At 42.0% G+C, this 27,313-nt stretch overlaps 1 protein-coding gene across 2 annotated transcripts; it reads right to left on the reverse strand.

Annotated features, from left to right (window-relative positions):
* Window positions 1–339: 339 nt before the first annotated feature.
* Window positions 340–27,074, reverse strand: LOC106588904 (protein lifeguard 1). Of its 2 annotated transcripts, XM_014178449.3 has the most exons (8): window positions 26,891–27,074; window positions 14,183–14,293; window positions 13,234–13,616; window positions 10,582–10,694; window positions 9,624–9,824; window positions 7,823–7,951; window positions 5,559–5,702; window positions 340–2,672 (listed from the first exon to the last, which is right to left on the reverse strand). In XM_014178449.3, exons 2-8 carry the CDS (start codon window positions 14,212–14,214, stop codon window positions 2,523–2,525), a joined length of 1,152 nt encoding a protein of 383 aa, XP_014033924.1. In that variant the 5' UTR covers window positions 14,215–14,293; window positions 26,891–27,074; the 3' UTR covers window positions 340–2,522. The 2 variants fall into 2 exon arrangements, with proteins under 2 accessions (XP_014033924.1, XP_014033925.1); XM_014178450.3 differs by lacking the exon at window positions 14,183–14,293 and having other exon boundaries at window positions 26,891–27,067.
* Between the last annotated feature and the right edge of the window lie 239 nt (window positions 27,075–27,313).

A 27,313-nucleotide genomic window follows, 5' to 3' on the forward strand; every position in this document is an offset into this window, starting at 1 on the left:
GAAGTAAATAGGGTGCCATTTGGGATGTAATTGTAGGCCTCTCAGGGATAGTCAGGTGGTGGGGGAGAGCAGTGGCTTGTGTCAACAATTAGGATTCTTCTTCCACATGTTCAGGTTGCCATTATTGGTAATGTGTAGCCTATCAATCATGCCCCCGTTGAATAATTATACTTGTCTCATGCCCCTTGTCTATGAATTTGCCCCTTATATTAAAAGCTGGTTTTTAACGCGTAAGCACTATTATAGCGTTAACATCAATCAGTGGTTCAAACCACACACAATCCAAGACAATTTTTCTGTTGTAACTCTGATGAAAAGCAAAACAGCAGTGTAGAGGAATGCAATTCCAGTTCAATTTTAATGCGAATTTACAGTGCAAACAGAACTACAAAGCCCAAAATTACTCAACACATCAAACCACTAAGGAGTTGTATAATATATATGTTAGATAAAAACACAAAAGTTAAATCAACATGGTTAAAACAGGGCTGTAGGCAGCACAATAACACTATCATTATATCATTATGATTACTCTTCATTCCACGTGTCTCAAAGAAACAGCTGGTGCACTGCCCAGTGTGCAATCACAGCACATGCAACAATGGGAAAGGGTCGTGCAACAGGAGTTAAAACATAACTGAACTCAAGATTCAAAGCTTTGATGTGGTTTTCAAAATGGTATTCATATTAGTGGATGTAACTTAAGCATCTTGTGTTTTATTTCAATGGAGAACATCTCAATGGCTTGGTCAGCATTGGTAGTAGTGGGGTGTTAAAGAATGTTCTCTCTAGTGACTAGTGTTAGTGATTGTCTGTTTTCAGCCTCTCCTTATTCTACATTTGAGTCTTCAAGTATTTACATTAATCCTTCACGTTTGAGCAGGAAACCTCAGTATACATCACTCTGCATCTCAAAGCCCACCTGATTTCCAATTTAAAGCACTCCTTTTGACCAGAGAACTAAGTAGGAAAGTAGCACACTAAGTAGGAAACAGGGTGCCATTTGGGACGTAAATGGTGAATAATAAACTTCCCTCTCCTAGGAGGACCTTTCACCATGCATCATTCAGAAGGGCAGAAAATGTAGTGTTGAGTATCCTTCTCATTCACTTTCAACTTCACAGCAGCCTTGCCTTCTACAGCAACTTCAATAAATATATAATTAATAACTTATGTCCTTCAATCTCCGTGTCCATCTATCTACTACAGCATGTCAGCTTTTTTAAATCACAAGCAACTAGTGATATTTTTCTAACATCTGTATAAAAGTGTTCAGAAATTCCAATACTTCAACATTTCACATTAGTAATAATGGAGAGAAAAAAATCAACACTATAGTATTTACTATACATAAAGACAAGGAGACAAATTAGGAATTAGTAAGAAAAAGGGAAAATGCGAGGGGGAAAATAAATCCCCAAAAAGCCGATGGTACATTCCACACTTAGCTTAGTGGGGGGGGGGGGGGGAAATCAGGGATTCCATAAATATATTAATGTGTATTAGTGTATAAGTCACACATCTATGTTAACAAAACAAACGTCAGTCACATTTTATTCAGGTTTTGGTCTTTGTACTGGTTAGCTATGCGTAGTGATGTCATTAGTCATATACTGTACATTGAGTGAGCATATTGTTCTCCCTTCAAGCCTCACAGCCACACACTCCCCGGCATGCCTAGAAAGAGCTGGTTAGGGAACTAAGTGTCATATACAGTTCCCATAAATCTATGGACAGCTACGTAACAAGAAGGCCAGGAGAGGCATCATCCCTCTGGAGGGTTTTTATCCATCTATTCAGCTCATCTCAGCTGTGTTTCAGGTGCCATGCAGAGTTCATTTACATTGGCAGGAAAGGGAGGGAACACCAGAGGGAGAGGATATAGCAGGAAAGGTGTTTCTAGAACGGTTTCTTCCTTATAAAGCGCTTGCCTCCATCACAGCACTGCTCTCTATCAGATAGCATAACTCTCTTCCCTCTCACTCTCTACAGCACTTAACCTACAAGGCAAGGCAGAGCGCCAAGGAGAGTTCCATAGGGTTTGTTCAGCTAATGTTAAGAAGTGCTGTACTAGCTAGCTACCATCTGTGTAAGTAAAAGCAGATTGCCAAGGATGAGAGAGCAAGCAGAAGGCATTAAAAACAAAACAAGGAATGTTAAGGTGTAACTTCTGTCACTATAGTAACATACTTCAAAGGAATTTTACATAAATAAATGAAAAAGTATGCCCTTTGCGGCACTCTATGACAGGCCAGCTGCTAAAGTAGCAGACTAAACTAAATTCCGATTTACACTCAACTGAGTTTAATCGGCTACCGCTAAAGGTGACAGAACACATTTTCTGTCACCCAATTAGTCTCCTGAAGGGTGTGGGGTGAAGGTGGGGGAGGTGTAACAGAGGAATGAGAGCGGGAACAAATCATACAAAGACAGCGAGGGGAAAGAGCATCATTCATTCTTCCACACTGAGGAGAGGTTCCTGGATGCCTTCCTCTCCCTTTCCCCTAGAGGGAGCCACTCCATCACTCGCGGGAACGGCCTACGATAGCCAGGATGTAGAGGAAAATGTTGATGATGTCGGTGTAGAGGTTGAGAGCGGCAAAGATGTACTCCTCTGGACTCAGAGCCAGCTTCTTGTTGCCCAGGAGGAGCTGGGTGTCCACGGCCAAGAACTACAACACAGAACATGGAGTCAGGAATAATTACTTTGAGGCAATCAGTCACGTAGGAATGAATCGTAGCTCTTGCATACAGATCTGAGTATTATGGTATTTTATTAGGATCCCCATTAGCTGGTGCAAAAGCAGCAGCTACTCTTCCTGGGGTCCACACCAAACATGACATCATTTTCTGTATTAATATACAAGAACAGCTCAAGGACAAATGGCACATGTAGCCTAAATATCAATAGATACACACAAACTGTCTTGGTCAAATAGGGGAGAGTAGGTACATCATCAGGATTTGCAGGTTAGGATTCAGCCCGTTATGCTGATGTTTTTCTAAAGCCTCAAGTTCTTAAAATGTTACCAGTGATGTTCTGCCATATTGCATTAGCCTGAAATCATCAATTAGACTATACTGAATAAAATATCAATCATTTAATAATGTTCTCATCTTGAAATGGTCTTTCTTCATCCCCACTCTCCTTCGCGTCCCACAACCATTGGTATTCATCCCTCTCTTTGGTATATCCCTCTCTCATCTGTCCCTCCCCTCCTCCCTCCCTCCCTCCCTCCCTCCCTCCCTCCCTCCCTCCCTTCCTCCCCCTCCAGTATGTCTTATGTTGCCGTTTCCATGCTTTCCTCCAGGCATCATTACAGGTCACTGGGTCCGCTTTTCCACCCCTCCTCTCCAGATGTCCTTCCTTATTTTTTTATTTAACCTTTATTTAACTAGGCAAGTCAGTTAAGAACAAATTATTATTTACAATGATGGCCTACCCTGGCCAAACCCGGACGACACTGGGCCAAATGTGCTCCGCCCTATGGGACTCCCAATCACAGCCGGATGTGATTCAGCCTGGATTCGAACCAGGGACTGTCGTGACGCCTCTTGCACTTAGATGCAGTGCCTTAGACCGCTGCACCACTCGGGAGCCTTATTCCCTCCATCCTCACCAACACCGTCCTCTCCCCATCCCTCTCTCTCTCCTCACCAACTCTGTCCTCTCCCCACCCCCTCTCTTCACCCTCACCAGCACCGTACTCTCCCCATCCCCTCTCTCTCTCTCCTCACCAACACTGTCCTCTCCCCATCCCCTCTCTCTCCACCCTCACCAACACTCTTTCCTCTCCCCCATCCCTCTCCTCACCAACATGCTGTCCTCTCCCCATCTCCTCTCTCCCCATCCTCACCAACATGCTGTCCTCTCCCCATCTCCTCTCTCCCCATCCTCACCAACATGCTGTCCTCTCCCCATCTCCTCTCTCCCCATCCTCACCAACATGCTGTGCTCTCCCCATCCCCTCTCTCCATCCTCACCAACATGCTGTCCTCTCCCCATCTCCTCTCTCCCCATCCTCACCAACATGCTGTCCTCTCCCCATCTCCTCTCTCCCCATCCTCACCAACATGCTGTGCTCTCCCCATCCCCTCTCTCTCTCCTCACCAACACTCTGTCCTCTCCCCCATCCCTCTCCTCACCAACACTCTGTCCTCTCCCCATCCCCTCTCTCTCTCCTCACCAACACTCTGTCCTCTCCCATCCCCTCTCTCCCCATCCTCCCCAACATGCTGTCCTCTCCCCATCCCCTCTCTCCATCCTCCCCAACATGCTGTCCTCTCCCCATCCCCTCTCTCCATCCTCACCAACACTCTGTCCTCTCCCCATCCCCTCTCTCTCTCCTCACCAACCTGCTGTCCTCTCCCCATCTCCTCTCTCTCCATCCTCACCAACCTGCTGTCCTCTCCCCATCCCCTCTCTCCCCATCCTCCCCAACATGCTGTCCTCTCCCCCATCCCTCTCCTCACCAACACTCTGTCCTCTCCCCATCCCCTCTCTCCATCCTCACCAACACTCTGTCCTCTCCCATCACCTCTCTCCCCATCCTCCCCAACATGCTGTCCTCTCCCCATCCCCTCTCTCTCCATCCTCACCAACCTGCTGTCCTCTCCCCATCTCCTCTCTCTCCATCCTCACCAACACTCTGTCCTCTCCCATCCCCTCTCTCCCCATCCTCCCCAACATGCTGTCCTCTCCCCATCCCCTCTCTCTCCATCCTCACCAACCTGCTGTCCTCTCCCCATCCCCTCTCCATCCTCACCAACCTGCTGTCCTCTCCCCATCTCCTCTCTCTCCATCCTCACCAACACTCTGTCCTCTCCCATCCCCTCTCTCCCCATCCTCCCCAACATGCTGTCCTCTCCCCATCTCCTCTCTCTCTCCTCACCAACCTGCTGTCCTCTCCCCATCCCCTCTCCATCCTCACCAACACACAGTCCTCTTCCCATCCCTTCTCTTCTTCCCTCAGAATCCCTTTATACTGCCTTGGTTTAAGGTGAATGAGAGTTTTGGTGAGTCTGACTGGCTCCCATCACTGACTGATGGCATCACTAAGGTCATTTTCTTCCCTTTTTGAGTTTCCAAAATGTAGCACCGTTTTTCTTATTCTTGCTTCGTTCCCACTTTTCCACTCTCCAGATGAAATGATCTCAGTTTGACTGGGCCCAGGCAGTGGTGGAAAACAGCAGCCTGATAACCCGGTCACATGACCAGACAATTGGACACAGTCAGTTCCTGTTCCGCTGAGCTTTTATGCTGTTAGAGCTCAATGTGTATAGCTCTGCCTCAACCTTCTCAGTTTGCAACCATCCCAACTGACCATACAAGAAAAATGACAGATGTACTTGATAAACAATAGAGACCCTCTATAATAAAGCTTTCTCTTCCTGGGATTAAACTACGCCACGTCTCATTAATATACTTACGCAGGTGACACAGTGGTGGTGGATGAGTTGACGGCCCCCCCCCCCTTACAAAGCTGTTTGAGCAATTTGAATGAAAACTGCTATTCATATGCAGCCCATTATTGATGCAGTCAAGTGACTCTACTTACACAGGTAAAGAGCAGGGCTCCCAGGGAGGCGTAGACGATGTGGAGGATCCTGTGGCGGATGAAGATGCAGAGGATGGAGAAGAGCAGCAGGACGATCAGACACACGAACAGAACGCCCCGGCAGGAAGTGAAGTCATACTTGCTCTGGATTGGGGTAGAAAACAAGGAAATTAGGGATTGTCAAGGATTGTTATTGAGTTGAGGTTAAAGCCTCCGCAAGTTCCTCAATTTTCACAGGTTCAGAACATAGTTCCTCAATTGTCAAGGCTATGGGCTAGCATGTGTTAGTTATAGCATGTGTTAGTTATAGCACGCGATAATACATGATAGTAATAGCACGTGATAGTAATAGCACGCAAAATTTACAGTACGCGACAGTAAGTAATATTTTCAGTATGCGACAGTAGGCGATCTTTACAGTACACGATATTTACAATACGTGACATTTACAGTAAGCAATATTTACAGTACGTGACAGTATGTGATATTGACAGTAGTAAGTGATATTTACAGTACGCGATAGTAAGTGATATTTACAGTACGCGATATTTACAATACGTGACATTTACAGTAAGCAATATTTACAGTACGTGACAGTATGTGATATTGACAGTAGTAAGTGATATTTACAGTACGCGATAGTAAGTGATATTTACAGTACGCGATATTTACAATACGTGACATTTACAGTAAGCAATATTTACAGTACGCGACAGTAAGTGATATTTTCAGTATGCGACAGTAGGCGATCTATACAGTAGGCGACAGTAGGCGACAGTACGTGACAGTACGTGATATTTACAGTACGTGACAGTACGTGATAGACAGTACGTGATATTGACAGTAGTGATATTTACAGTATGCGATAGTAACAGTACACGATATTTACAGTACGCGACAGTAGGTGATATTGACAGTACATGATATTGACAGTAGTAAGTGATTTACAGTACGCGATAGTAATAGTACGCGATATTTACAGTACGCGACAGTAGGCGATCTTTACAGTACGCGACAGTACGTGACAGTACGTGATATTTACAGTATGTGATATTGACAACACGTGACAGTACGTGATATTTACGTGATGGTACGTGACAGTACGTGCTATTTACAGTATGTGATATTGACAACGTGATAGTACGTGATATTTACAGTACGTGATGGTACGTGACAGTACGTGATAGAGACAGTACGTGATATTTACAGAACGTGATATTACACGATATTTACAGTATGTAATAGTAAGCGATATTTATAGTCCGTAATAGTAAGCGATATTTATAGTCCGTAATAGTAAGCGATATTTATAGTACGTAATAGTAAGTGATAGTAATAGTATTGACAGTAAGTGATAGTAATAGTAAGTGATAGTGAGTAAGTGATAGTTATAGTAGGTGATAGTTATAGTAGGTGATAGTTATAGTAGGTGATAGTTATAGTAGGTGATAGTTATAGTACGTGAATGTAATAGTACGTGATATGCCATGATATTTATAGTAGGTGATAGTAATAGTAGGTGATAGTAATAGTAGGTGATAGTAATAGTAGGTGATAGTAATAGTAGGTGATAGTAATAGTAGGTGATAGTAATAGTAATAGTAGGTGATAGTAATAGTAGGTGATAGTAATAGTAGGTGACAGTTATAGTAGGTGATAGTAACAGTTATAGTAGGTGATAGTAACAGTTATAGTAGGTGATAGTAATAGTAGGTGATAGTAATAGTAGGTGATAGTAATAGTAGGTGATAGTAATAGTAGGTGATAGTAATAGTAGGTGATAGTTATAGTAGGTGATAGTTATAGTAGGTGATAGTTATAGTAGGTGATAGTAACAGTTATAGTAGGTGATAGTTATAGTAGGTGATAGTAACAGTTATAGTAGGTGATAGTTATAGTAGGTGATAGTAACAGTTATAGTAGGTGATAGTTATAGTAGGTGACAGTTATACTAGGTGACAGTTATACTAGGTGACAGTTATACTAGGTGACAGTTATACTAGGTGACAGTTATACTAGGTGACAGTTATACTAGGTGACAGTTATACTAGGTGACAGTTATACTAGGTAATAGTAGGTGATAGTAATAGTACGTGATAGTATGTAATAGTAATAAGTACGCAATATTTATAGTAGGTAATAGTAGGTATCATGGTTCACAACCAATGAAGTGTGAGGACGTGATACTGACAGCAAAGTGGGAGTAAGGACAGAGAGTGTATGTTCATGCCTGTGTGTGTGTGTGGGGGGGGTGGACTACTGACCTGTAGTGAGAAGAGGACCACGGTGAAGCAGACCACAGCGGTAATGCCTACGGCCATGATGACCGTCTCTGTGTCATAGAAGCTGGCGATCATCCCCACCATGTAGGAAAGACTCAGGGTCAGGATGGACTGAGGACAGACACACAGACTACGTCAGGATTACAACCACAACACATCCCTCTCACAAAGTCTAATACAACTAATAAGAAGACAGTCAGGTCATCACTCAAATCTGTGTTTCATCTCATATTTGATATTAATCCCAAACTGCACCCTATTCCCTACATAATGCACTACTAAAAGGCACCCTATTCCCTACATAGTGCAATACTTCAAAAGTAGTGCACCATCTACGGAATGGGGTGATACTTGGGATGCAGTCAGAGTAAGGCCATACCAATGCCATCAGGTTCCAGGGGTGTTTAGTATAATGAATAGGGTAGGGCCGTACCAATGCCATCAGGTTCCAGGGGTGTTTAGTATAATGAATAGGGTAGGGCCGTACCAATGCCATCAGGTTCCAGGGGTGTTTAGTATAATGAATAGGGTAGGGCCGTACCAATGCCATCAGGTTCCAGGGGTGTTTAGTATAATGAATAGGGTAGGGCCGTACCAATGCCATCAGGTTCCAGGGGTGTTTAGTATAATGAATAGGGTAGGGCCGTACCAATGCCATCAGGTTCCAGGGGTGTTTAGTATAATGAATAGGGTAGGGCCGTACCAATGCCATCAGGTTCCAGGGGTGTTTAGTATAATGAATAGGGTAGGGCCGTACCAATGCCATCAGGTTCCAGGGGTGTTTAGTATAATGAATAGGGTAGGGCCGTACCAATGCCATCAGGTTCCAGGGGTGTTTAGTATAATGAATAGGGTAGGGCCGTACCAATGCCATCAGGTTCCAGGGGTGTTTCGTATAATGAATAGGGTAGGGCCGTACCAATGCCATCAGGTTCCAGGGGTGTTTAGTATAATGAATAGGGTAGGGCCGTACCAATGCCATCAGGTTCCAGGGGTGTTTAGTATAATGAATAGGGTAGGGCTGTACCAATGGCATCAGGTTCCAGGGGTGTTTAGTATAATGAATAGGGTAGGGCCGTACCAATGCCATCAGGTTCCAGGGGTGTTTAGTATAATGAATAGGGTAGGGCCGTACCAATGCCATCAGGTTCCAGGGGTGTTTAGTATAATGAATAGGGTAGGGCCGTACCAATGCCATCAGGTTCCAGGGGTGTTTAGTATAGTGAATAGGGTAGGGCCATACCAATGCCATCAGGTTCCAGGGGTGTTTAGTATAGTGAATAGGGTAGGGCCGTACCAATGCCATCAGGTTCCAGGGGTGTTTAGTATAGTGAATAGGGTAGGGCCATACCAATGCCATCAGGTTCCAGGGGTGTTTAGTATAGTGAATAGGGTAGGGCCGTACCAATGCCATCAGGTTCCAGGGGTGTTTAGTATAGTGAATAGGGTAGGGCCGTACCAATGCCATCAGGTTCCAGGGGTGTTTAGTATAGTGAATAGGGTAGGGCCATACCAATGCCATCAGGTTCCAGGGGTGTTTAGTATAGTGAATAGGGTAGGGCCGTACCAATGCCATCAGGTTCCAGGGGTGTTTAGTATAGTGAATAGGGTAGGGCCATACCAATGCCATCAGGTTCCAGGGGTGTTTAGTATAGTGAATAGGGTAGGGCCATACCAATGCCATCAGGTTCCAGGGGTGTTTAGTATAGTGAATAGGGTAGGGCCATACCAATGGCATCAGGTTCCAGGGGTGTTTAGTATAATGAATAGGGTAGGGCCGTACCAATGCCACCAGGTTCCAGGGGTGTTTGCGGCGGAACTCTCCACAGCAGCTGAGGGTGATGAGAGACACGAAGAAGATGGCGTAGGACACATAGTACGTCCAGGGGTTACGACGCACAAACAACTTGGCGTCGTCCACAAAGGTGAAGACGGCCACGAAGGAGAAGGTGACCATCAGCTGAACGGTCAGCACCAGGAACACCTGGGAGGGGGAGAAGGTTGGACAGAGATGTTATAGGACAGTTTCAACAAAGCTTTTGAATAACTATGATAAAAGCTCAGTCAACACATAACATTGGCTTTGGAAATAAAATCCTGAAACTTTTCTAGCTAACGGTGACTAACCCAAAATTTGCACAATCGCGACACTCAAACGAGGCTGCAATGAAAACTAATGGGACTGTAGCGACTGTGTCGGCATCAAAATCTGGGGTGTGAACTACGTTTCTATTCAAGTGTTGATTGACATGGTAATAGCTCAATAGTATTGGAGAAAAGTTGAAAAAAACAGACTCCTCCGACGCTGTACGTTAAATTGTGACGTGTCATGACGTAACGTAAAGCACGCATGAAGCAACTCATTCTGTCTTACAGCCTCTCTCCACCAGGTATAGCGCTTCTCTCACCGTTTAAAAACAAGACAGGGACAGGGTAAGGGGGATACCTAGTCATTTTTTTGCTTCATCACGACAAGCCATCATGACTCGCATGAGCCGCTGTTAACTTTAGCGCCGACCTTCAAAACGGTTTCAAATTCGACACAAACCTAGGTATGTAATGACACATTATAGAAACTCTTTATAGTGTTTTATTTACATTTTAGATGTGATAAGGTGATAAGTTGGACAGATCGGGTGAAAAAAGCAGTGTCCCCACACGACATCTCTCTTTTTCACTATCACGCAATAGGTTAAGCTTCTATTCTGTTCTCATTCATGCAGTCCCCTCTCCTTCCTCACCTTTCTAATGAAGGCCTGTCGAATGCTCTTGTCCTCAAAGCCAGAGTTGGTGAACTCCTCATTGTCGTAGTAAGATGGTGGCACATCACCATGGTAACCATCACCCATGGAAGCTGAAAACCCCCGACAACAACAAAATATTGGCAATCGTTAGACCACCGCATGGGTCGTTACGAACACAGGTCATTGAGTGAGTTCTATATTGATAGTTATTGATCTGTCAAAAAGTTAGTCAGATAGTTGGTCTTTTTTAGCACACTTGGTTAATTAAGGACAGTGAAATAAAGACGCACAGGCAGCAGTTTCCAGGGGTAATTATACATCCATCTAAGTGGAAAACCAAACCGCAACCTAAATAGAAAGAATTTCCAAACGTGCCTTTTAAAACAGAAAACTGACATAGCTTTATGGCACATAAGCGGGAGTGAAGACTTTCGTAACGGCATTCATTTAACTGTAGCCGAATAATGATGTGGAACACATGGGTAGTAGAGGTCGACCGATTAATCGGAATGGCCGATTAATTAGGGCCGATTTCAAGTTTTCATAACAATCATAAATCGGTATTTTTGGACGCCGATTTTTTATTTTTGTTATTTTTTTAGAACTTTATTTAACTAGGCAAGTCAGTTAAGAACACATTCTTATTTTCAATGACGGCCTAGGAACAGTGGGTTAACTGCCTTGTTCAGGGGCAGAACGATAGATTTTTACCTTGTCAGCGCTGGGATTCAATCTTGCAACCTTACGGTTAACTAGTCCAACGCTCTAACCACCTGCTTTACATTGCACTCCACGAGGTTACTCGAATGCAGTAAGAAGCTAAGGTAAGTTGCTAGCTAGCATTAAACTTATCTTATAAAAAACAATCAATCAGTCATAATCACTAGTTAAACTAGTAATGTCATCAACCATGTGTAGTTATCTAGCCTGTCCTGCGTTGCATATAATCGCTTAGGTACACGTTGCTCCAACCATAAACATCAATGCCTTTCTTAAAATCAATACACAAGTATATATTTTTAAACCTGCATATTTAGTTAATATTGCCTGCTAACATGAATTTATTTTAACTAGGGAAAATGTGTCACTTCTCTTGCAACAGAGTCCGGGTATATGCAGCAGTTTGGGCCGCCTGGCTCGTTGCAAACTGTGAAGACTATTTCTTCCGAACAAAGACAGCCGACTTCGCCAAACGGGGGATGATTTAACAAAAGCACATTTGCGAAAAAAGCACAATCGTTGCACGACTGTACCTAACCATAAACATCAATGCCTTTCTTAAAATCAATACACGGAAGTATATATTTTTAAACCTGCATATTTAGCTAAAAGATATCCAGGTTAGCAGGCAATATTAACCAGGTGAAATTGTGTCATTTTGCGTTCATTGCACGCAGAGTCAGGGTATATGCAACAGTTTGGGCCGCCTGGCTCGTTGCGAACTAATTTGCCAGAATTTTACGTAATTATGACATAACATTGAAGGTTGTGCAATGTAACAGGAATATTTAGACTTAGGGATGCCACCCGTTATAAAATACGGAACGGTTCCGTATTTCACTGACAAGAAAAAACGTTTTGTTTTCGAGATGATAGTTTCCGGATTCGACCATATTAATGACCTAAGGCTTGTATTTCTGTGTGTTATTATGTTATAATTAAGTCTATGATTTGATAGAGCAGTCTGACTGAGCGATGGTAGGCAGCAGCAGGCTCGTAAGCATTCATTCAAACAGCACTTTCGTGCGTTTCCCAGCGGCCCTTCGCAATACATTGCGCTGTTTATGACTTCAAGCCTGTCAACTCCCAAGATTAGGCTGGTATAACCGATGTGAAATGGCTAGCTAGTTAGCGGGGTGCGCGCTACTAGCGTTTCAAACGTCACTCGCTCTGAGACTTGGAGTAGTTGTTCCCCTTGCTCTACATGGGTAACGCTGCTTCGAGGGTGGCTGTGTTCGCTGTGTTCCTGGTTCGAGCCCAGGTAGGAGCGAGGAGAGGGACGGAAGCTATACTGTTACACTGGCAATACTAAAGTGCCTATAAGAACATCCAATAGTCAAAGGTATATGAAATACAAATGGTATAGAGAGAAATAGTCCTATAATTCCTATAATAACTACAACCTAAACATCTTACCTGGGAATATTGAACTCATGTTAAAAGGAACCACCAGCTTTCATATGTTCTCATGTTCTGAGCAAGGAACTTAAACGTTAGCTTTTTTACATGGCACATATTGCACTTTTACTTTCTTCTCCAACACTTTGTTTTTGCATTATTTAAACCAAATTGAACATGTTTCATTATTTATTTGAGGCTAAATTGATTTTATTGATGTATTAAGTTAAAATAATGTGTTCAGTATTGTTGTAATTGTCATTATTACAAACAAATAAATAAATAAATAGGCAGATTAAATTGGTATCGGCTTTTTTTGGTCCTCTAATAATCGGTATCGGCGTTGAAAAATCATAATCGGTCGACCTCTAATGGGTAGTTAAGGTTCCCAAACTGCAGTATAGCCTGAGAGTTACCTACAGTGTGTTACAGTGTAGGAAAGAAGACTCCACTCTCCTAAACGCTGACCAACAAAAAGCAGTCTCTGAAAACACATTCTGTACTAGTAGATGTCAACTTCCTTCCACTCACCGTTGGGGTCACCAGGGAACCCTGGCTGTGCAGGTTGCTGGTAGGGCCCCGCGGGGTACGGGGCCTGGGGATAAGGCATCTGAGGGTACGGTCCCTGTCCAAATCCAGGGCCTCCCTGGGGGAACCCGGGCTGACCATAGGGTGCAGGCTGATCGTAGGGTGCAGGCTGGCCGTAGGGTGCAGGCTGGCCGTAGGGTGCAGGCTGGCCGTAGGGTGCAGGCTGGCCGGGGTATGGAGCTTGCACTGAGGCCTGGGTGTAGTTGGGAGGGGGTATCCCAAACCCGGGTTGGGGCGGTCCATAGACGTTGTTGTGGAGGGGGTTGTTCTCCCCCATCAACCCGGGGTAGATGTTCTTGTCCTGAGACATTTTGCTCACTGTTGGCCTGAGGAACAAGGAAACAATTCAAAAACATGAGTTAAACCTGTATGGCATTCACATACACATAACACTGTGTTGGGTGAGAGTTTGCATTTGAGATAACATGACTAGCTGGAGTTCTGGAAAGTGAAGCAGTGGAAGGGAAATTGTGAAACATAGTGAACTTAGACTATGATGATGTTCGACATCTTCTCAAAATTTGTCATACCGGTTAGCCGTCAGCATTAAGGTTTACAGACATCTTATGCCAATAACATGAGGAAGTGATTTTATTCTCCTTGCTTGTTTTACTCCCTCCCTCTAACAGGAGGCACCGGGGAAAGTAATGAAAATCTTAGCACAGTTTTGGCCACACTGCTAAAGATTTAAGCACTGCATCTGTCCGATTACAAAAAATGTGATGAGAATGAGGAAGCAGGCTGGCAAGAGGCCCAGGCAGCAGCCCAGTGAGTCTTCCTAAAACCCCCAGAGAGTTTTCACACAGAATTGACGGTATGTTACATGTAAAATGTTTTAATTAAAAATCGGGCAATGTTTATATGACCCCCTTTCAAACAGTCCCATTTTTACCACTTTCTTGCCGGTTTACGCCTTTTATACATCCCGTTGCGCAGCCGGCACCGGTGACGGGTGGGAACAGGGGTGTGCCGATGTGGGTGGGCGTGTGCCGATGTGGGTATTCTATTCAAAAGAATAGAATAGCATATTTTAAGTTTAATTATGTCACTGGTTTGTGCAGCCTAGGCCATGGCTGCGCCATTCAAATGAAATCAATATAGTTCATTAAAACAGACAAGACAATTACATTCCCCTGCCCTGATCACAGGCAACACACATATTTTATAGTTAGAATATAATAAAATATTTTCCCCAAACAACTTGAGTGTCGCAGGAACAAACTGTTTTTCAACAAAAAAAGTGATATCTTTCTGATCATGTATAGGAATCAAATGTCTGACCTGGATGAACCTCTGTAGGATCCAAATAGGTCAGATCAGCTTTGCAATAAATAACTTAAACCAGACCCCCTCTCACCCACAGAGGGGGAAGGAGGGACCTGGTGGGGGTCAACACCTCACACCCTGTTGTAAATCAAGGACAGGTTTCCCTCTCCAATTTTCATCAGAGGAATGTGCCTTTGTTTCAGACTTTTCCTGACGAAACTCTAACACGTTCTAAAGCGAATACTGGAACAATATTTCTAACATAGAACATGGGGAATGGTCTGAGGCGATCTAAAGAACACTAACGTTATTTTGATGTTATTAAAAATGTTAAAGGAAATACTGTAAATTGGAAAGTATACCCACTACATGTACAACGTTTACATCCGCGTTGTGCATGAAATATGAACAATGATGAAAGTGTTTTTGTTAAGGGACATGATTTTAGGAGCCATAAGAGATAATTGTTTACATAAACATTGCACAGTGACAAGTCACGCCCTTGAGTGAGGTCAGGGAGTGTGTCAGCCTGACGGAACCGCCCTTTCTAACAAACTGTATAAAATGATGGGTTAATAATTAACATATCGGACCAGAGAGACGTAGAGCTGCAGCTCACGTTTAAAGTGGTTTGAACTCTGAAGCTCTACACGAGGTAGAGATGATAAAGTAACCTCCCGGGCTATCACGGGTACGGCTGATTAGCCGTCCTAAGTAAAGTATCTAGAAAAGCAAATTGAAGAGGGACCACTCTACTACTCTGCTCAAACCACCATAGTACGCTACTCTCATCACCCCAATGGGAACCATCGACACGGCTGGCCAGCCTATCTTCCAGAGCGAATGAAAGGAGAATAAAAAAAACGTTCAGTTCTGTTCAGGACTACACGACAAGTCACCGGATACCGGACGACTGCAGAGGAGAAAAACAGAGAAAACCCTTTTGGACAATCAGAGCTTTAAAAGCATGCTGCGAAAAGGCCCCAAACCCCCTTTCCAAGACGGTATGGTTCCGAGAAGAGACACGGCGAACCGAGGAATTTCACGTTAATACATTCATGATTTCTTACTCCAAGCGAGTGGCGGTTCCTGTGTAAAGTGTTATAAGTGTTATACGTGAGAGTAGTTTCTAAAATGTACCAATGTTAAGTGTCTCTGTCCCTCTCTCGCCCTCTCCATGTCTTTTGTAACAAGCAGCCATATTGTTGTTAGTCCGCTAGGGACCTGTTTTTAATGTATTAAGTGGGTATGTTTATCCTGTGTTACCATTTAGTTAGCTAATAAATAAATAAATAAATAAATAATTAAACCAATTTGTGTAGTACTGAATCATACGTAAGGCTCGGGATTTTGCAGATGCAAGGGGGTTACAACTGTTCAGAATGATGATATGATACGAGTTTATGATTAAAAGTTAACTGTTTATGGATGTGATAGGTGAAGACCTTTAGAGTTTAATTTGGGAGACGGTAACTCTTTAAAGAATCGCTCTCGTGGTGCCCCAGATCCTAATGAGTTAATTGTTACATGATTCATTTAAAAATTAGGTAACAATTAAACATATTTAGATAAATTACAGTCTTCAGATTGATGAAAAGTTAGTGATGACATGGCCTCTCTCTCTCGAAGGACAGGAAACACACAACTCTTAACCTCTCTAGGCTAGGCGGGACGAATTCGTCCCACCTACGTAACAGCCACTGCTATCCTGTGGCGCGATTTTCAAAACCTTAAAAATCCTATTACTTCAATTTCTCAAACATATGACTATTTTACAGCCATTTAAAGACAAGACTCTCGTTAATCTAACCACACTGTCCGATTTCAAAAAGGCTTTACAACGAAAGCAAAACATTAGATTATGTCAGCAGAGTACCAAGCCAGAAATAATCAGACACCCATTTTTCAAGCCAGCATATAATGTCACCAAAACCCAGAAGACAGCTAAATGCAGCACTCACCTTTGATGATCTTCATCAGATGACAACCCTAGGACATTATGTTATACAATACATGCATGTTTTGTTCAATCAAGTTCATATTTATATAAAAAACCAGCTTTTTACATTAGCATGTGACGTTCAGAACTAGCATACCCCCCGCAAACTTCCGGGGAATTCGCTAACATTTTACTAAATTACTCACGATAAACGTTCACAAAAAGCATAACAATTATTTTAAGAATTATAGATACAGACCTCCTCTATGCACTCGATATGTCCGATTTTAAAATAGCTTTTTGGTGAAAGCACATTTTGCAATATTCTAAGTACATAGCCCAGGCATCACGGGCTCGCTATTTAGACACCCGGCAAGTTTAGCACTCACCATAATCATATTTACTATTATAAAAGTTTCATTACCTTTTGTTGTCTTCGTCAGAATACACACCCAGGACTGCTACTTCAATAACAAATGTTGGTTTGGTCCAAAATAATCCATCGTTATATCCGAATAGCGGCGTTTTGTTCGTGCGTTCCAGACACTATCCGAAATAGTAAAGAAGTGTCACGCGCATGGCGCAATTCGTGACAATAAAATTCTAAGTATTCCATTACCGTACTTCGAAGCATGTCAACCGCTGTTTAAAATCAATTTTTACGACATTTTTCTCGTAGAAAAGCGATAATATTCCGACAGGGAATCTCCTTTTCGGCAAACAGAGGAAAAAATCCCAAAGGCGGAGGCGGTCGGGGTCACGCGCATAAGCCAGTGTCCCTTGATCGGCCACTTGAGAAAGGCGATAATGTGTTTCAGCCTGGGGCTGGAATGACGACATTCTGTTTTTTCCCGGGCTCTGAGCGCCTATGGACGACGTGGGAAGTGTCACGTTAGAGCAGAGATCCTTAGTAAATGATAGAGATGGAAAAGAAGTTCAACAAATGGTCAGACAGGCCACTTCCTGTAAAGGAATCTCTCAGGTTTTGACCTGCCATTTGAGTTCTGTTATACTCACAGACACCATTCAAACAGTTTTAGAAAATGTAGGGTGTTTTCTATCCATATGTAATAAGTATATGCATATTCTAGTTACTGGGTAGGAGTGGTAACCAGATTAAATCGGGTATGTTTTTTATCCAGCCGTGTCAATACTGCCCCCTAGCCCTAACAGGTTAAAGTGTACACTTCCCAGCTGTCAGGTTTACATCTAAATATTGTGAAACGTATGTGATTGTAAGCATGAAACTATTTGTGAAAAGATGTAATGTGATGTTACCCTTCTAAATGAGAGTATGAATTTTCAAACAAAGATTAACCTCAACAGCCAGTGTAATACCTAAAAAAATGCAAAAACTTCAATTTTTCAAACATATGACTATTTTACACCATTTTAAAGACAAGACTCTCGTTAATCTAACCACACTGTCCGATTTCAAAAAGGCTTTACAACGAAAGCAAAACATTAGATTATGTCAGCAGAGTACCCAGCCAGAAATAATCAGACACCCATTTTTCAAGCTAGCATATAATGTCACATAAACCCAAACCACAGCTAAATGCAGCACTAACCTTTGATGATCTTCATCAGATGACAACCGTAGGACATTATGTTATACAATACATGCATGTTTTGTTCAATCAAGTTCATATTTATATCAAAAACCAGCTTTTTACATTAGCATGTGACTAGCATTCCCACCGAACACTGCCGGTGAATTTACTAAATTACTCACGATAAACGTTCACAAAAAACATAACAATTATTTTAAGAATTATAGATACAGAACTCCTCTATGCACTCGATATGTCCGATTTTAAAATAGTTTTTCGGTGAAAGCACATTTTGCAATATTCTGAGTCGATAGCCCGGCATCACAGGGCTAGCTATTTAGACACCCAGCAAGTTTAGCACTCACCAAAGTCCAATTTACTATAAGAAAAATGTTATTACCTTTGCTGTTCTTCGTCAGAATGCACTCCCAGGACTTCTACTTCAATAACAAATGTTGGTTTGGTCCCAAATAATCCATTGTTATATCCAAATAGCGGCGTTTTGTTCGTGCGTTCAAGACACTATCCGAAAGGGTAAATAAGCACGGCGCATTTCGTGACAAAAAAATTCTAAATATTCCATTACCGTACTTCGAAGCATGTCAACCGCTGTTTAAAATCAACTTTTATGCCATTTTTCTCGTAAAAAAGCGATAATATTCCGACCGGGAGTGGTGGTTTTCGTTCAAAGAGAGGGAAAATAAAAACGTCTCGTGCCCTCGTCCACGAGCCCCAGTCTGATGGTCCTCTGACAGGCCACTATCCAAACGCGCTAATGTGTTTAAGCCTGGGGCTGCCTCGATATCATTCAGCTTTTTCCCGGGTTCTGAGAGCCTATGGGAGCCGTAGGAAGTGTCACGTTACAGCAAAGATCCTCAGTCTTCAATAAAAAGTGCCAAGATGAACAAGAACTTGTCAGACAGGCCACTTCCTGTTCAGAATCTTCTCATGTTTTTACCTGCCATATGAGTTCTGTTATACTCACAGACACCATTCAAACAGTTTTAGAAACTTTAGGGTGTTTTCTATCCAAAGCCAATAATTATATGTATATTCTAGTTACTGGGCAGGAGTAGTAACCAGATTAAATCGGGTACGTTTTTTATCCGTCCGTGTAAATACTGCCCCCTATCCCCAACAGGTTAACAAAAATACCTACAAGGAAAGACAGTCATCCAGAGCTTCCAGGAAACTGTGCCCCCAAAGGATGTTGTTTGGTTTGCTAAATGTGATACGCCGTAAGTGTCGCCAAATTTTTATATTTTACTTCGCTACTTTCTAATTTCTCTCTATGCCACTTTCCACACAAGCCCAGCCACGCCGTGTCACTCAAAGAGCGCATTTGTCGTTCACTTGCGTTCAGACTGCATGGTCAATGCAACAATGTTGATGACAACAATGCTGTTTTCACTTTTTAATATAAATCTACTAGCATTCTAGAATTACACTATTAGTTTGTGTTTCTTACATGTGCAAACAGCTACTTTGTCTTTTCTTGTCAAGTTGGGCCTAATCGCTAGTTAGCTGGCTAATAAATGTACTGAGTAAGAGCAAACGTAATTAGCAATACAGCCTGATAATACCAGTGATGGTGTAGACCTAAATCAGAATGTTTGTGCAACAGTATCTTCTAAATCAAAGAGGAATACGCGAAGCATGAATATGTTAGCTACATGAAGTAGCTAAGAGAAATGTGTTCAATGTAGCCAAAGATTATAGGGTGCCCTTGGCTTGTACAATCAATCAGGCAGTGTACAGCAGTTAACCCACTGTTCCTAGGCTGTCATTGTAAATAAGAATTTGTTCTTACCTGACTTGCCTAGTTAAATAAAGGTTAAATAAAAGATTTTTTAAAAATAACACTATAAATAAGAATGTACCACTAATCCTGTCTCTCACACTGAATCTGACGAGCAAGAGAAAGCAGCAGATCACTAGCATCAGGCGCAGTCTCCCTCCCCCCTCTTTTTAGGCCACATTGAATAATGATGTTATTATGAAACACTGACTGTCCCATTTCCCCTGGCTGCCAAAGCCTGTCTGTCCTGATCCTGTCTCACTAGTCTGACCACAGAGGACCCGACCAGATGGGTAACATTCACTGGCATCCACTGGCTCCACAACATTCACATTAAAGAACATAACAGATTACAATAGCACACTCTTCCCTATATAATGCCACTACTTTTAGCAAGAGTAAAAAAAACAAAAGTAGTCACTAAATAGTGAGTCATTTCAGACATAGGCAATCTTTATCATCTGATAAGTCCTGGCGGCTGTTCTAACAACCGTAACAATGCTGGTTACAATTTAAATGTTATCCTCCAGAATCTCAAATATACTGATGGATGAAAAAAAACAATTGTTTATGGATTTTTTAAAATTGTATTTATTTATTCATTCCATTAATTAAATTATGTTACGAATAAAAATGGTGGGGTTGTCAATCCAAAGTTACAGCCAAAAGCTGTAAAACAAAAGTTACTTTTGTCCTCTGAAGGGGGACAAATGGGTAAAAAAAAAAAGACTATTGTAGACAAATCAATCGATAGGCTCAGTTAGGGACTGTCTGGGACTAAATAGCAGCTTTGCTGACAGCACAAGCTTTCAACGACACCAGTCTTTCCGTCATTCTCGCTCTTTCACACGCATATATATATTTACCACTAAACCAGCTCTAGGAAATAGCCCAGCAAGCACACAACATTGTCACTGATATTAGCTAGAAACATTGATCAAGAACACCCAAGGCGCACCCATGTGATTTGCCAAACCTGTGTGACAAAACTGATAAGGTTACAGTGCTAGTTATAATATTTGGTTACAGTCCAAGAACATGATTAGTCACTTCCCGTCTTCCAGGGGATTGCAGTGAAAGAAAAACGGCACTTCTCTGCAGCTCTAAACATGCTAATTTAATTTCAGCCATCCATAACAGGAAATAGGCTAGACAACAATGATTAATTTAGCATTTTACCTATTTAGACCCATTGATGTTGTGTTATTCACACACTACTGGCCCATATCTGCAAGCCAAGACAAGCATAACGCTGTAATCTACAGCTATAGACAGCAGCCAGACAGTAGTAGACATCTGTCTCAGTCCTATCCAGATGGACAGCACAGTAACCCAGAGCCCCTGACTAATCAACATGTGACAGTGACACACAATCACATCATGTGACCAACTCACCGTTAGTTCATGTAATGGTAAATGTTTCACCAACCAAATTGAATGCTTTCCACCAGCATGCTGTCAGCTAGTTGGACAGCCATGGTTGGGGCACATCACAAAATTGTGTGTTTGGGCTTATTGTCAGGGCTGTGACGAAACCAGTATCGCAATATTTTTTCCATGGCAAAAATTCAAACACGAAGCAGATTAAACTTTTTGGTCCTTCAAAAACCTGTATGTAAAAAATGGTGTGCTATAGCTTGGAAAATAAATACATGTGACTCTTGATGACAACATAATGATGTTTGTTTCCAACATTAGGGCCGTTTTCCTGGAGAAGTAAAATCCGCTTCGTGTTTTGTTTCCTTGCCACGATACTAACGAGTATCGCGATACTGGTATTGTCCCGGCCCTACTTATTGTCACAACAAACAATGTCATTTCCATCACAGGTTCCAACATGCAACCAGTTTAGGCCTCAATGTCACAATGACCAGTGGTCTACTGAGTTTGAGTAGAATGATTAAGAAGAGAATGCTTGCAACACTGTTGAGTTCCATAAACTGAAATATCCTCTTAGGAGGGAGTCGCCTCATGGATGAAGAGAGTACCACTATCCCTGGCTCCTACTGATATAGGGTGATCCCCAAATGGCACCCTATTCTCTATGTAGCGCAGTAGTTTTGACCCGGGAACAATATGAGCCATTTGGGATGCAGACATAGCCCTTGGACGCATTCACTAGGAAAATTAAGGGGAGACTCACCGTCTCCCTGCAGTCCACACACAATTAGCACAATAACTGGACTCACCTATATAAAACAAACTGTGTATGACTGAACTTCAGAAAAACTTAGCGACAACTGACATCTACCCAAAGCACTTGGGCTTATATATGGTGGTCAGAACTGTTGCTCTGCTGCTAGGGCGAGCAAGATGCCTAACGCTGGTGGGGTGGGGACTTGGGTTCTCTGATGTTTTAATTTAGATTTGTATTTTATGTACAAAGGTGTATATTTATATACACACACATACATACACAGTTGAAGTCTGAAGTTTACATACACAGCCAAATACATTTAAACTCAGTTTGACAATTCCTGACATTTAATCCTAGTAAAAATGTCCTGTCTTAGGTCAGTTAGGATCACCACTTCATTTTAAGAATGTAAAATGTCAGAATAATAGGAGAGAATTACTTATTTCAGCTTTTATTTCTTTCATCACATTCCCAGTGGGTTAGAAGTTTACATACACTCAATTAGTATTTGGTAGCATTGCCTTCAAATTGTTTAACTTCCACAAGCTTCCCACAATATGGTGGGTGAAATTTGGCCCATTCCTCCTGACAGAGCTGGTGTAACCGAGTCAGATTTGTAGGCCTCCTTGCTCGCACATGCTTTTTCAGTTCTGTCCACAAATGTTCTATAGGATTGAGGTCAGGGCTTTGTGATGGCCACTCCAATACCTTGACTTTGTTGTCCTTAAGCCATTCTGCCACAACTTTGGAAGTATGCTTGGGGTCATTGTCCATTTGGAAGACCCATTTGTGACCAAGCTTTAACTTCCTGACTGATGTCTTGAGATGTTGCTTCAATATATCCACAATTTTCCTTCCTCATGGTGCCATCTATTTTGTGAAGTGCACCAGTCCCTCCTGCAGCAAAGCACCCCCACAACATGATGACGCCACCCCGTGCTTCACGGTTGGGATGGTGTTCTTCAGCTTGCAAGCGTCCCCCTTTTTCCTCCAAACATAACGATGGTCATTATGGCAAAACAGTTCTATTTTTGTTTCATCAGACCAGAGGACATTTCTCCAAAGAGTACAATCTTTGTCCCCATGTGCAGTTTCAAAACCGTAGTCTGGCTTCTTTATGGCGGTTTTGGAGCAGTGTCTTCTTCCTTGCTGAGCAGCCTTTCAGGTTATGTCGATATAGGACTCGTCTTACTGTGGATATAGATACATTTGTACCTGTTTCCTCCAGCATCTTCACAAGGTCCTTTGCTGTTGTTCTGGGATTGATTTGCACTTTTCACAACAAAGTACGTTCGTCACTAGGAGACAGAATGCGTCTCCTTCCTGAGCGGTATGACGGCTACGTGGTCCCATGGTGTTTATACTTGCGCACTATTGTTTGTACAGATGAACGTGGTACCTTCAGGCGTTTGGAAACCAGACTTGTGGAGGTCTACAAATATTTTTCTGAGGGCTTGGCTGATGTCTTTTGATTTTCCCATGATGTCAAGCAAAGAGGCACTGAGTTTGAAGGTAGGCCTTGAAATACATCCACAGGTACACCTCCAATTGACTCAAATGATATCAATTAGCCTATCAGAAGCTTCTAAAGCCATGACATCATTTTCTGGAACATCCCCTGATGTTTAAAAGGCACAGTCAACTTATTGTATGTAAACTTCTGACCCACTGGAATTGTGATACAGTGAACTATAAGTGAAATAATCCATCTGTAAACAATTGTTGGAAAAATGACATGTGACATGCACAAAGTAGATGTCCTAACCCACTTGCAAAACTATAGTTTGTTAACAACAAATTTGTGAAGTGGTTGAAAAACAAGTTTTAATGACTCCAACCGAAGTGTATGTAAACTTCCGACTTCAACTGTGTGTGTGTGTGTGTATATATATATACATATATATCTATATATATATATATATATATATATATATATATATATATATATAGCAGGGATCCATCATGGGTTAGCACACTGGATGGTGAACTAGGCTATACAATGCACTAGAAACAGTAATGACAGGACGTTTCATGTCTTTGAGACTAGTGTCTCAGGTCGCTCAAATTATAGATATCTAATGTGCAAATATTTAGGCTTGAGTGATGAATGTCAAATGTTAAGCCTAAATGTCCACCATATTCTAATTTAATATGGAATTAATGGAAGTTCAATCAGGAAGTCCTGGTCTGAATACATCTTCTTGCATTAAACTTTGGTTCAGTTGTAAAATGTAATTTACATTACTTCCTTAATCATGGGCACAGCGGGAACGTTCTATTTGTTTACAAATGGTCTCATCAACAGCACAACTTCATGTCACTCCTCCTCCTCTATCAATTAACCATGTGTGAAATGCCAGTCACTTATTATCCTCTAGCCAATGAGCCACAGGAAAATAATGTAATTCCACCATGCTTTCTAATAGACCAAGAGGCATAGCTGTTTAATTGTCATATATATATTTTTTAATTCAGTTAGGCTCTAAGGCTCTCCTCTATGTAAACCTGCATACACAACCCCCCCCCCCCCCTCTCGGACAATGCCCCCGAAGGAAGACAGAAATAACTAGACAATATGCATTCGATTATGTTTTCTGATTGTGAAGGAAATGAAGACAATATGGCTCAGAGACAGACTGTTACAAGGCCTGTAGTTTTTCCCTTTCTGATTGTAAAGTAATAGAGACAATATGGGACAGATAGGCCTATCCCAACCAAGCCTACTGTACAACAAGGCTTGTACTTTCTCCTCTCTCCAGGTTTCTATGATAGTAAAATAACTAATACAAATCGTAAGTGGTTTGAGCAGTTATTTCCATGGCTGCCATAGAGATCCAATAAATGGCTAGACCTGATTCAAACCCATCACATAGAACAATGTTGCATGCTTCAACCGCATAAAGAGCCAGAAGGTATTAGCATTTGCACCCTCCTTCTCATACTTAATGTTACCCGAAAGCACGGTAGATAAAAAGTATGATCCAAATGAAGCATAATACAATTCATTAACGTAATGCACAGAGGAGCTCTCAAAAGGCAAGCCAGGAGAGGGAAGTGTTCTTGTTTGCAATGAAATTGAATGCATGCCAGAATTAAATTAATTTACTCCACATTTGCCTAACACGGCATCATGCATGTCCAGAAAACAGCATGCATCCCCAGGAGGACAGTGTTCCAGGAATATTCCACTAGTCAAGAGCTAGGGCTAGGCAATAAAGGGAAAACAGTCCAGTCCCAACTTCAACTGTAAAAACAGGAACAGACAATAAAATAAAGTCAGAAAAGATAGCCCTAAACAACCTGTGACTGCAACAGCAAGTTTGAGTCTTTTCTTGTTGAGTACAATTGAAGACCTTGAAGTCGATCACAATGAGGCTAAGTATGAGACTGCTGGTCAATTTTTTTAAATCAATTTTTTATTATTTTTTCATTTTGAATTGTGCTTGTTGACGTTTACTGCATCGATTGACAGAAACATAAGCATTCCGCTGCACCCGCCATAACACCTGCTAAACAGTGTACGTGACCAATAAAATGTGATTTGGTTCACATTCCTAGAAAGAAATATACGTCAGCTGCATGAACTGACAGCAACTGCTTGAACCCAGGGGCCACGTTTGATGATATATCAGCACTAATAGGAATCTACTATATGCATTGCAACAAAGTAAACAATTGGACAGTAGGCCTATCTGAGAACTTAAGCCCACACTGCCTGGTGCATTCTTTTCAGCTAACTGGCTGCAACCAAAGCACATTTACTGTAAACATTGACAGCATCCCTGTCTGCCTCAGAATACAACTAGTTAGCTAATAGGCTAGCATTATATAAACAATGCATCCGGGCATTACAACCGGTTTGGTAATCCTGGCTTTTCACGTCGTCCATCATATTAGTGCTGTACATCCACAGGCCTAAACTAAACCACGATGGCTGCATTTACACAGGTAGCCCAATTTTAATATTTTGATTCATTCATTGGTATTTTGGCCAATCAGATCCGCTCTGAAAATGATCTGATGTGAAAAGATCTGATTGGTCAAAATACCAATTATTGTAGAAAAGCTCAGAATTGGGCTGCCTGTGTAAACGCAGCCGATGGGCGTCGCATCAGTTCGATGCACCTTGCCTCCGCCGCTTGATGAAATTATCAGAATGGCTACATCACATGGTATTCTCGCTTACAGCGATTATTCCCAGATGACTTTGTTGCGTAGACTTATCTACAGCAAATGCCTCACAGCCAGTGTTGTCATTCGGTTAATGCTGAATAGGCCCAGTATCGCCAATTACAAATGAACAGCACAGCTAATTCGAAGACGAAAAGGGGAGCAGGTAGCACGACTGTCGAGACGATTGGCTAGTTAAATTAGCTAACGTTTCATTACAGAATGTTATTGCGTTTCGAAATGAAACTATATGAGGCTAGCAAGCCAACACTGGCGACTACCTACATTTTGCTAGCCCACGGGTAAAAATAAAACCTAGACAATAGCAGATTTAGCTATCCATTCATAATTTCGAGAAAGTTGTAGAACAAGCATTTCACGCCTCGCATCAACATTGTAGCTGAAAATGTAGGCTAACATCGTAATGATTTTTTAAAAACCAACTGATATTTTATCCCCAAAGTGTTGTCATCATACTCCATTCAAAAATATATTGCAGTATTTTAGTTATTGATATAACGTTAGGCGATAAGATACACCATCTTTGTTCATTTAGTAAATAACGGCTGTTCAAATAGCTAGCTACGTTAACGTTACTAGCCATTAGGTAACTACTGCAAGTTGTTAGCTAGCTTGTTTATACTGCTAAAAATGAGAAGCAATTTAGCTAGCTTGTTTATACTGCTAAAAATGAGAAGCAATTTGGCGAATAATTCCCAAATAAAAAGCAACCTTACCTTTTTTAGTACGTGTACCTTTAACCAAGCAAAACAGTGTAGCTAACGTTAATTATTCAACGCCAATCCCCGTTGAAATGATGTTTCGCTTTCGAAACCCTGCTGTCTCCTCCGATGTAAAACGTCCAGTTAGTAAGATTCTCAACAGCTTTTCACGCAATAGCGAGAACTACGGTGACTGGCGTCATCTCACGATATTGTCAGGTGCTTCTGTGTGGGAATCACCCAACCTAACTAAAAATCTATATGCTATTTTAATTGAAAACAAATTACATTCACCGTTGAGTAACATGGTTTGATGTCAATACAATATGACTATGGTAAGAAAAACTGACGCATACATTTGGGTGTCAGCATCCTACCTTTATAGAGTGGTGTGTACTGTACTACCCATGAATATAAAAAATACATTCACACAAAGGT

The sequence above is a fragment of the Salmo salar genome, chromosome 27 (assembly GCF_965601325.2).
Source record: "Salmo salar chromosome 27, fSalSal1, whole genome shotgun sequence".
Lineage (NCBI taxonomy): Eukaryota > Metazoa > Chordata > Actinopteri > Salmoniformes > Salmonidae > Salmo > Salmo salar.